This window comes from Protopterus annectens, chromosome 3.part0 (assembly GCF_019279795.1).
Source record: "Protopterus annectens isolate FY-2018-M chromosome 3.part0, PAN1.0, whole genome shotgun sequence".
Classification (NCBI taxonomy): Eukaryota; Metazoa; Chordata; order Ceratodontiformes; family Protopteridae; genus Protopterus; species Protopterus annectens.
In genome coordinates, this window is record NC_056731.1 from 476,039,942 (window position 1) to 476,052,228 (window position 12,287).

Below are 12,287 nucleotides of genomic sequence, written 5' to 3' on the forward strand. Positions count from 1 at the left end.
TAAAAACCAAGACAAGTTTAGATACTTCTATTCAAATTTTAAAATACGTATCCCAACAAAAGTTATTAAAGTATGTCAGGCTTATTTTTTAAGTCTGTAGGAGCAGAAATGAACACCTATCATAGACAGTTAAGCTTGAAACACTGAATCTATTATCATGACCACACAGTATACAGAGTAAGTAATGGGCACTGGAAAAACTATCCTCAGAAAGCACACAAAATAATTTTGTAAATATTTCAGCTCAAATCATGAAAGAAATTATTTTAGTTTGCAATGAGCATATTTTGGTGCCAATATTAGGGCAATTTCTCTTCAATCTTTTTCAACAGTATCTCAAATAAAATTCCCTCTCCAAACTACCAAAGCAGTCAAACTCTTCTTCATTTCAGGCATTTATTTAACTGACCTCCCACTGAGAAGCACAGATAAATAATGTTCACAATATGATACTTACCTCTGACTTGCCTAAATGTGTTTGTGTTTCACAGACATTTGAGCTGTCTTCCAATTCTGGATGGTCAACCAACATCTGATAACAGGGTGCTCTAGGGAGAGGCTGGTGTAGCTCATTAAATTCTGTTGAGACTGCAGTCTGCTGTTGTATTTGTACATTACCTTCACCTTCTCTGTTATCCAGGGATCTGGCTGATATTAAAGACTTGAATGTCAAACAGTTTGTTGAAGAACTAGATATCTTGTGCAATACTTTAGACTGAACATCCAATATACTTTCCTGACTTTGTCTACTGTCATTTGAGCGTTTTAACTGTTCTTCCACAGTACTGCCAATTCTAGCATCTGTATGAGCACTTGGAGATGAGCAGCACTGAAAACTGGATGACACTGAAGGGGTTTTGGACAGGGCACATTCATTCTGACTGTCTTCATCGTCCTTGTCATCTTCATCAGACCCATCAGAAGCTTCCAAATATGATCCTTGCTGATCAAAGCCAAGCCTCAAGTCTCTGCCTACAAAAGCATACAAGAAAGTGATAAGGACAATGTTTTTTGTTTTGTGTTTAATTTGTTAAGTACACAATCAAAAAAGCTGCTTTTAAAATTTTATACCAATAAGTGACCATGTAAATTTACTTTTTTTATTTCCTTCTGGTAATCCCCACAATGTTGCTGCAGTCCTAGAGCCTCTAAAAAACACCATGGAGGGTAGCCAGAAATTCCACATTTGTATACTAAACTTTTCTGCTGCTACTTCATTTCCATGGTGCACAGTGGTTAGCATTGTCGTCTCACAGCAAGAGGTTCTCCAGTTTGATTCTCGGCTGGAGCGTCTTCTGTGTGGAGTCTGCATGTCCTCCCCGCAGTCGAGTGACTTTAAAGATATGCAGGTAGGTGCGTGTGTGTGTGTGAGAGCATGTCTTCTTTGAAGGCTGGGCTGGCAACTTGACACCATAAAAATTCACTGCCAGTCATTAGTGGACCGGAGTTCTGCTGTGGCGAACCCTAACCAAGAAAAGCCGAAAGAAGACTTAATTTCCGTGGTGTATACCTTTAAGACAGAATTAAAGAAGTGGCATACATATTACAATTAAAGCATTAAAAACCTTTAGCTGTGTAGTGTATTACAGTAAGGATTATATAGTTAGCGCAGTGATTATTTGATGGAATGCAGTATGAATGATGCAAATAAGTTGAACGCAGACTTTACTGCAGAGCTTGTAAAACAAAATGCACTGACATTTATAATGAAATAGAACTTTGTTAGTGTGAAGCAACACTGGCTTTCTAATGGCTATGTGACAATAACAGTGCAACAGGACAAAGTCCCCTGCAAAAATGTCCATTTTGACATTTGGTCTCTTTAGAGATTTGATTTTAGAATTACTTGTGCAATAGGCAGTTAGCCTTTTTTGCATATTTGATGACTGAAATGCTTTTTTGCATTTTGTAATTTTCACTTGTCAGGGCTTTTCATACATTTTCCCTACATTTTAAGTTTTCAAAAGGAAGGCTTCATTTAAATGATATGAATCCATATGGCAATGCAACAATCACATCATTTTGCAGACTGTTATTTTGCTTGCTGGCTCACCTGCACACTTCAACTGATCTAATGTACTTGAAACAGGGATATTTGGCTGGATAAAAGGTTACCCACTGAACAGCATGTCTGACTTATTGTATGCCTGGCTAAATCCATGCAGAAACCTGGTATCCAGCAGCTATCTATCAAAAGCAAAAGTGATATTACATTACGGCAGGACAATGAAGTGGATGGAAGGATCAGAAATAAAACCACTCAGCAGAGAAATGTTAACTTTTCATTCTACTTTTTTTGTCTGTTGCAACTCATACTGTAATGTATGTACTTTCTATGTTTTAGCCATCTTAAAACATAAAGCCTGTGGTAGGATGTGGTAGGTTTCCTTGTTGTAATGCTGACTGGCTCAGTTGTCCTTTCTCCTGTGAAATCAACAACTATCATGGGAAAAAAACAGCTGCACCATTGCTCCCCATGCAAGCTGACTGTGTAAAACCAGGTTAATTATTATTTATTATTATTGCTTTTATTGCTTTTGTTAACTGGGAAGCCTGACTGGGCACAGGGCCCATTTTAAGCAGAGGCCTGGGGGAAAGGCTCCAACATACAAACAACAGTAACGGAGTGAAACTAGCATTTGAAAGACAATAATATGTAATAGTCTTTACAGCATTTTTCAAAAGCAAGCAAACTGCATTTCAAATCTGATAAAGTATACAGACAGCCATAATGTTACTATTTTCAACAGAAAGCAATATGTCTTGTAAGAGCTATGGTAGTGAGAGAGTTCAGAAATAGAAGACAAGGGCAGTTAAGAGTAAAGGTATAACAAAAGACTGGAACAAAACAAGGTACAGTATAAGTACGAGGATGAGTGATAAGGTTGAATAGGAGTGATAAAGTACTACAGAAACTAATAAAACCAAGAAAGAGGTGAATACTACAGAGCTAAAACATGCCAACATTTTATTCTTCTCTAACATGTAAGTTGTTTGCCTGTTGAGGGAGTTGTTGAATTTCCATTTGAATTGCTTACAGCATGAGTTTGATAAGAGCTTTATGCTATGATGAGGTCAAAAGATTTGTAGCATCTCCCAAACAAAATTGAGTGCGCTTGTCCTTTAGTAACACGGACATCATCAGAATAAAGATGATGAAGTCCGTGTTACTAAAAGACGAAGGCACTCAATTTTATTTAAGTAAAAGTTTTTGGAGGTTTCTAGTTCTGTAGTATTCACCTCTTTTTTGCTTTTCTTAAATAAGAGTGATGTGCTAATCTGGTGCAGCACATTTGCAGAGCTAGAAGTTGAGTAAGTGAGACTTTAGTTATAGTACGAATGACTTTAGAAAGCAGTCCTGTCTTATTGTTAAGGAGATGGAGTTCCAGGTTGTTGACACTTGATAGGAAGTAGAAGGTAGAGCCTGCAGAGTTAATAGGCTTTGATACATATAGAAGGTCTTTGTCATAATAGTGCAAGCTTTTAGATGGGTTGTACGAGGTTGGCTAGAGATGGGCAGTCATTTGATTTGTTTATTAGATTATGGATAACACAGGAATGGGAGATGCAAGTTGGCAAGTCAATGGAGGTGTCTGAGGTCCAAACAGAGATATGTTGTATGAGGGAGATGCTACAAATCTTTTGACCTCATCATAGCATAAAGCTCTTATCAAACTCATGCTGTAAGCAATTCAAATGGAAATTCAACAACTCCCTCAACAGGCAAACAACTTACATGTTAGAGAAGAATAAAGCAAATGGCTTTGAGCTATTGTACGGCCTGCAATAAGCAACAAGAAAATACCTAGACAGTAATGACAATTTCAGCAAACAGAGCTAAAGCAGCTCATAAAAAAGCATAAAGAAGAACTCCAGCAAGTCACCAGTTACAGATAAAACCAAGCTCACTGAGTGATTAATTGAATTTTTCAGAGTTGGTGGTGAATTTATTTCTTATTAAAACAGAAGAAATAAAGTCAACTCCATGGAACAGATGGATAAAGTGCTGACTCTGACCCAGGTGTGAGTACTGACTTGGATGTTGGTGGAGCCAACAAAGAGAGTTGGAATAAGTTGTGGCCAAATGCTAGCTGTCCTGTCCTGGTGAGAGGGAGGTGATCTAATCATTGAATGTTAGTCTCAAAAAGAAGTAAATGTGCATGTCAGGCAGCAGTGAGATTTTTTTATATTCTTTTTGTACTGAACATTTCAAAGCATACCAGATCAACATTATTCAGAAACACCAAAGCATTTTTCTTTTTATGTTTTCAACCCTTGTTGTAAAACAATAATGCATACAAACATTTCACCTTATATAAGAGTTTAAAATAACAGTTTTCATTTTATATACATAATGCAACCTCTAAATTTCAGCACCATAATATTAATTCACACTTTTGTGCTCCCCCCAAACTCCACCTTTTTTGGGAGAGACTACCACCCATTTTCAAATATAACCCCTCTGGTGTATATTCTCTAAAGAACCATGAGACAAAAAAATGACGACACAAACTGCTCCATATAAACTGACAAAAAACAGTTTATAATTATCGTTTAGTATACCTGTCCAGTAAGTTCTCCCATTCCTTCCTCACTTTTTACCTACTTTTCTTATCTTCTTGGCCTGCCAGTACATTCCAACATATTCTCCAATTATTGACTTTCACCATCTCATTCCTCCAACTTATTTAACTCTTCTAGCCTTTAGCTGTAAGAACTCCTTACACATCCTCCCGGATATGGTTACTACACATTCTTCTTCTCTATCCACCCATCCTCTTCTCTACCTAACTTAAAGAGTATAAACTTCCAGCACTTTGGGATCTCATACACACTTTTTCATTCCTCCATACAATTATTCCCTAAATGTTTAAGTGTCTGACATATCCAAAGCATATGCAGATTTCCTGCCTCCTTCTCTTCACATCTCCAACATTTCCTCTCCAAACAGTAGCGAAACTGAGGGCATGTGTTAGGCTTTGCCAAGCTAATGACAGAAGCCTCTGCATTTGGAAGTACACATACGTGAGGAATACTGCAGACCCCCACGATGACAGGGGTACATATGACAGCTGCCAGGGGAGGGGATATGGCATTGTAATAAATGTCCCATAGCTGTACATCATAATTCTGCAGCCTACTGAGATGCAGTGGTCAGACAGTTCTACAGGATGGCAACTAATTTTAAATAAAAGATATCTGTCTTGAAATACTGTAGCACCCTACTGAGGGGGCTTAAGCCAGACTTCAGGCCAATAGAAAAAAAAATCCCTGACCCCTAGAAGGAGTACATAATGAATGCATAGGGAGAATGACTGCCTGGAAAATAGTCCCCTGCAGTAGTCTCACCTTGCACTAAGCATTGTGTTTATGTTGTTGGTTGATCACAAGGCTTTCTTCTGTCACATAATTTCTAGATTATAAAGTGGTGTCAAATTACTTATATCTATGAAATCTATGATTTTCTTTTTTCTTTCACTGTACCTGAGTATCCTGTTTCTAACTGCGTCTTTCACTCTTTACTTTACTAATTAGCATCTTAATTGCACTTTTCTTAACACATTTCTCTTTTAGGTAAATTCAGGCTACAGTTTTTTTTTGTTTTTTTTTTACAATAAACAACAAGGCATTGCATATTTATTACTGACCCCCCCGCCCCCCAATCAACATTATACATCCCTGACTACAACATTTTACCTTCCTTTTCAACTTGTACAAGGCATAGGAGGTTGGCATAACTGTTAAAGTGTTTACCTTATACACATAACGTGCAAGGTTAGTCTCACATGGGGTAACTAGCTAGGCTTAAAATGACCCACAAGTGCAGCTATCAGAGTACTAATCTATGTAAAGTAGCAAATACAAGTTACCTCTGCCATATATTTTACTGTTATTTGGTAACTAAGCTTGCAGTCCCCGTTAAATTGCTTGTTAGTAAGGCTTGTATCTTCTTTTCAGATAATTGTTTGCAAAAGCAACTGCATGATTTCAGGCTAAGGAAATGTCTGTGACTGCCCACCCACCTTTAATATTTCTATTTATTGTAAGCCAATTTCATTTGGGCTAGTAATAAGTTTGCATGTTCCCAACTAATAACTAAGCATTTTTGACCATAATTAGCAATGCACATGATTTTAAATGGGTCACTTTACCATTACTTGTGCTAAAGACTGTTTAACTCTCAGAAATGTACACAGAAAGTGGCAATGTTTTAGGAGGCACAGAATGTGTGTTAAAGCAGAGGACAGTTACATGGCCCATATAAAACAGTCACTAATAAGGCTTGCCAGGGAAACTGTGTATATGAGCTCAACAGCAGCAAGCTGAAATACTTACTGTGGTCAATATTTCTCTCTCTTCTTCACACTCATACATTATTGTGTGGTCAATATTTCCTTCACTGCCCTCACAAGCAAATGTCAGTGGTGTACACACAAGATTACTAACCTTTTCAGAAAGAGGTGAGGAACAAAGCTGTGTGTTAAAACAAACTGGCATTTGCATTATCACTGTTATGGCTTGTCAGCATGGTAGTGTCTCTGACAACAACAGGCTGAACTAGGTAGATGAGGGTCAATCAATAACAGTTAGGACAGGAGGAGATGAGATAAAAATGGTGTTATATAATGAATCCACAGGAAAGTCCCCAGGAATAGACGGTATTCTTGTGGACGTTTGTAAGCTAGGAGTGAAAAAACTGATAAAGATCTGAAAGGTTTTGTTTAACTGTATTTTAAGAGCAGGGGAAGCACCAACATCCTGGAAGAACGTGGTGGTGGCTGTAATACCTAAAGAGGGTAAAGATCCATAATATCTAGCTTCATTAGGCCCATTTTAATCCTAAACCATGACTATAAAGTGCTCATGTCTATAATGGCTAAAAGAATGGAAAAGGTGATGCCAAAATTGATAGATATAGACCAATGTGCTTTTGTGGAGGGGAGGCAAACATTTGACAAAATTAACAGAATACTGATGATCCAGTGGGAAGCAGAATGTAAGAAAATACCACTGTTGTTAGTGGGTCTTGATGCAGAGGAAGCATTTGATAAAGTAAGCTGGGAGTTTATGAGCAGGGCAACAGGAGCATTTGCATTCTCCTGATAAAATTATAAGGCTGATTAGGAGGATATATGAGGGATTAGAAGCGACAATTAAAGTGGATGGGTTCCTCTCTGATAATTTATGTTTGAGCAGAGGAAAAGGACAAGGGTGTCCTCTTTCCTCTTTGTTATTTGCATTATATTTAGAACCACTGGCAAATAAAATAAGGGACTCAGAAATTCAAGGACATAATTGGTATGGGAGTCAAAAAAAGCTGACTCTATTTGCATAAGATATTATTTTATACCTAATAAAACCAGAAAATGACATTTCTGTGTTGTGGAACATTTTGAGGCAGTTTCAAATCTTTTAGGGATACAAAATTAATGAAGTTAAAGCAAAAGTAATAGCTGTAAATTATGCACCCATACACAAATTGGTTCAGCAATATCCATATTTATGGGGATATGATAAAAAGAAGTATTTATGGGAATTGATTAAAAAGGATACTGGTGTGGCAGCTAAGCACGAAGCATGTGTGGGAAGAGACCAAACAAAAGATAATAGAAAACTGAGAAACTGGAACCTCTGTTATATGGATAGCAAGATACAAGCAGTTAAAATGTTTTTAGTTTTAGACACAGGCCAAGCATATTTTTATCACCCAGAGGGGAAGTTGTGGATAGCAATTAAGAGCTGAAGGATTTTTACCTGGGAGGAGAAGACAACAAGAGTCAAGTGAGATAAGATGATTCTTCCAATAGAACAAAGCAGTTTGGGATTACCTGATCTGAAGGGGTATTTTAGAGCTACACAGTTAAGGCTCCTATACATAGAACAATCATAATAATTCAAAGCAGAAAGGGATGATGATAAAACGGGGGGAGCTCAAGAAACAAGGAGAGATTGGGATTTTGGATGCAGACCCTTAAGGAGAATAACAATAACCATACAGAATATAATATTCATAAAATAGCAGAAAGTATTCTAAGAACTAAGACAACAAGGGATTAGCAAAAGGAGATTCTGCTGATAGGGATGACTGCAATTAGGGATACAGACACTAGACAAGAGGGGGCTGAAATTTATTGGAGTAAAGTGGCAAAAGAACCAAGTTATTGGGAGCAAATAATTCAAGACAGAAAAGTTATAGAATGGGAAAAAGCCAAGAATTTATTTGGATTGCAGGCTAGAGATTGCCTTCCCTAGCAAGGATTGCTATCAGAGTATAGGCAAAGAGAAAGAAATAAGGGCATCCTAAGCAAAAGGCCAACACTGGTAGAGTTTTTTGTAGAATCTAGAACAGAAGCTGCTGTTAAAAATGAATAATTAGTAGAGCATACAAAATATTTCATGATAACTATAACAATCAATCAAAGGAGGTTAAAAAGGACTGGGAAGAGAGACTGGATGAGCAATTCACAAAGAAACAATGGAGGTGTGTGTGTGTGTGTGTGTGTGTGTGTGTGTGTGTGTGTGTGTGTGTGTGTGTGTGTGTGTGTGTATATATATATATATATATATATATATATATATATATATATATATACACACACACACACACGCACACACATGTATGTATTTCTCCCAAATATGCAAAACGTATAGAAGATTTAGGATCATTGCTCAGAAGTTTTTACATGAGTATTTTTATACCCCAAGTAGACTCCAAACAGTTTTTTCCTCAGGTAGACAGCAAATTTTGGCAGTGTGATAGGGAAGTAAGAGGTAATTGGGAACATACTTTCTGGGAGTGTAATGAGATGGCAGACTTTTAAAGATTACTGGCAGACTACTCTGACAGAAATACTGGGTGAGCTAATTGGTGTAACTAAGGAAATTATTTTCTTGAGCTGTGATACAGAACCGGAATTGCTTAGACATAGTAAGGCCTTGCTGAGTCTAGTTATGGTGACTGCTAAAAAAGCAATTACTAGAAAATGGAAATCAAAGTCTAAACCAACTGTACTAGAAATAGTGAATATAGTAACAGAGATAAATAACTGAAATTTGTTTCTTTAGAAAAGGGTAGGAGAGAATTACATTGAATTGTGGGAACAATACACGCAGAGGAGGAATGAGATTTTAAAGAAGGAAGAATCCAAATGAGCTATGCAATGTTTGATACTAACTAGATAGATTATAAGTGATGTATAATGTTTGCAACTGAGTTATGTCAATATGGTCTGTGATGTATAATGGTTAGAACTAAAATTATGTCAATATGCTTTGTTTTCATTTATATAAATGTATGATTGCCTATGTCATACATGATAATTTAATAAAGATGTTTCTTGTTTAAAAAAAAAAAATAAGCTGAACTACATTACTCTGGTCGTCATGCCTTTCACTTTCTTCTTAATGAAACATGAGATGTGTACAGAATGTGGCTATGTGGCTATCTTATTTGGGAGCATGTTATGCATGAAAGTAAACGGCAGTTCACTGATCACCGATATGACCTGTTGGAGGATGTTTCTTTTTTTTCCCTCCAAGGGCAATGCAACCATTATATTTTTCTAATCTTTACCACCATAACTGCTGTAACCTCTAAGAAGGGGCAAAGCTAATCTAAGCTAGGCATCAACCCCTAAATCACTAGGTGTGTTGCAAACTGGCTCACAGGTAAAACCAACAATGTGAAAGTAGCTGACTCCAAGTCAGACTGATGACCAGTCACGAGTGGAGAACCACAGGGTTCAGTCTTGGGTCCTCTCCTGTTTGGTATCTACTTCTCTGAAGTCCAGGCCAACACGAAGGGACTCTGGCTGACAAAGTTCGCAGACTATTGCAAGTTGAGAGCTATCATTAACTGCCCAAGTGATGCTGACATCCTACAGAAAAGGTCTCACTGAGACCAACAACTGGTGTCAGGACCATGGCCTTAAGCTCAATGCCAAAAAATGTGTTGGTATCCCCTTTGGGGAAAACACGGTTCCCATAAATTACCACATCGATGGTAGTCCACTGAACACAGAAGGCGTTATAAGAGATCTGAGAACACAGGTTGACAGCAACCTCTCCTTTGACCATCACATTGCCACTGTGGTCAGACAGTCCTTCTATGTGGCACATCTCATTACTAAGGGTTTTGCATCCAGGAAGAATGAGGTCATTGTCTCCCTCTACTCTTCCCTCATTAGGCCAGTCATTGAGTACAGTGCCCCATTTGGCATGTACCTCACTAGACACCTGCAACAACTGGAGAGGCTGCAAAAGTACCTCACAAAGAGGATCCTAGGCCTTAAACATTTGTCCTACATGGACAGACTCAAAAAACTCCCAACTATTCTCTGTCTCATATCGCCTACTTAGAGGCGATCTCTGCTTGACTTCCAAAGCCAAGTCTGACCCAGCTCTGTTACAAATGCTACATCTAAAGAAATCCTAATCCCTCCGCACTGCACGTTCCAGTGACATCAACCTCATTACCACAATCAACAGAACATGCTGAGGGACATGTTCATAACCCAGAGACTGCCCATGCTATGGAATAGACTTCCCATACATGTCAAGCAGAGCGCCTCACTGGCCCTCTTCAAGAGAAATCTTGATGAGTGGATGGGAAATAGGAAATTCACCCCAGGGATCACTCCAGTGGCTTTACTTGACAGAGACACTGGGAACTAAGGTTGGGTGGCACAATGCCAGGGTAATCCTATGGGCTAGGCTTGTAAAGGCTCCAGGGCCATTAGCCAAGTACACTCCTATGAAAGTATGTATGTGAACGAAGCTAATGTTAAAAAACATGATGAAGACACAGCCCATGTTTTGGATTTCAGATTTTTATTGTAGTTTCACAGCATCCCTACTGCAAACATCTTTCAAACATGCAGATTTTACTTTTTTCTTACTGGACAGAATATGTAACATACAAAATTATACATACATTTTACTTCTACCGAATAAGAACAAAATCCATATTCCTTTGCATCAAACAAAATCACATTTTCGAAAATATGAAATGTCATTACAGAACAAAAGGGAATGCATTACTAGGAACTATGATTTGCCACTCACAAATTTAATGTGCAGCTGCTTTATTACCTAAAAACATAAAATTTTATAAATAAATGAAAATATTCATCCAATCCTGTACTGTTTTCAAAAATATGACTATATACTAATAGTCTCTACCATAGGCCCACATGACTATTAGAATGTGTTGAAAGTTGAATAATATCCGTTACGTTTAAGCATAACACTTCTACTCAAAGTGGTGGAATGCAGGCCATACCCAGATTTTATTTTTATTGCATTGTCATTATAACAGAAGCAAAAAATCATAATTATTTAAACAATATATGTATACAGAGTGTTCAAATAATGGCTTTCTGCAAGTAACTCTGGACTGTGATGCAATAAAATCATGTTTATTTTGTTTCTTGCCAAACTGGGCAAGGGAGCAAAAAAATCCCTTTGAATTTAGTGAATAATGTATAATGTAATAATAAGTGAAAAATGTGAGAGATTCCCTGAGTGACTTTACCTCTCTCATCACATTTTTTTTATCACCTCTGAAGAAGAGGGATCAAAAAACAAAACATCTATCCAAAGAAGAAGCTTCTGGAAGATCTGAGAATGCAGCCAAACCTCATCAAAACAGTACCAGATCCAACAACCCAGAATGTAATATCTAAAGAGTCAAGAACACACTTCAAACAATGAGTAGTAACCTGAGAAATATAAAAAAATGCACAAAGTAGATTTTCCTTTCAGGACGACAATGCAGCCAACACATTCCTCTTACTTTCATAATTTGTCAGGATAAACCTCCACGTATGAGCCTAACAGTTTTAAATTCTAAAAATCAAAGCTGCAGAAGCATACACATTTTTCCCAAATTTATCAACAGCTTTACCATCCTGATGTGAAGGCGAATGATTAGAATTAAAATTATTAGCAGTAGCTGGATTAACTAAAACTATAGTTGCTGGGTCAAGTCCGGGATTAGTGTATACAAACTTGAAAGACTGGGTAACTTTGTACATTCTATCTGCTTTCTTGTGGACAGTAGGTTGGCTGCCAGGGAAACGGCAGTCTGAACAAACATCCTTCAATGGTGACAGCACTGAGTGATGGGTGAAGGCTCTGGAAATTCCATCTGCAACAAATCATAGTATTTTCTAAGGGACTGAGAAAATTCAGTCTTTTTCCACTAAAAACACTAGATCACTCTACAAACAATCTCAGAAAAAGAGAATTCCAGGCAGGAAGATTTTTTTTACTCAAATTTTTATTGA

General features: G+C 37.5%; 1 protein-coding gene across 2 annotated transcripts in view; it reads right to left on the reverse strand.

Moving 5' to 3' along the window:
• Positions 1-358: 358 nt before the first annotated feature.
• HIVEP1 (HIVEP zinc finger 1) overlaps positions 359-12,287 on the reverse strand; it is a 1,195,522-nt gene continuing 1,183,593 nt past the window's right edge. For both annotated transcript variants that reach the window (XM_044064901.1, XM_044064900.1), the window contains exon 5: positions 359-972. In XM_044064901.1, the coding sequence (XP_043920836.1) occupies positions 440-972 (533 nt within the window). In that variant the 3' untranslated portion in view covers positions 359-439. The remainder of the gene's footprint in view (positions 973-12,287) is intronic.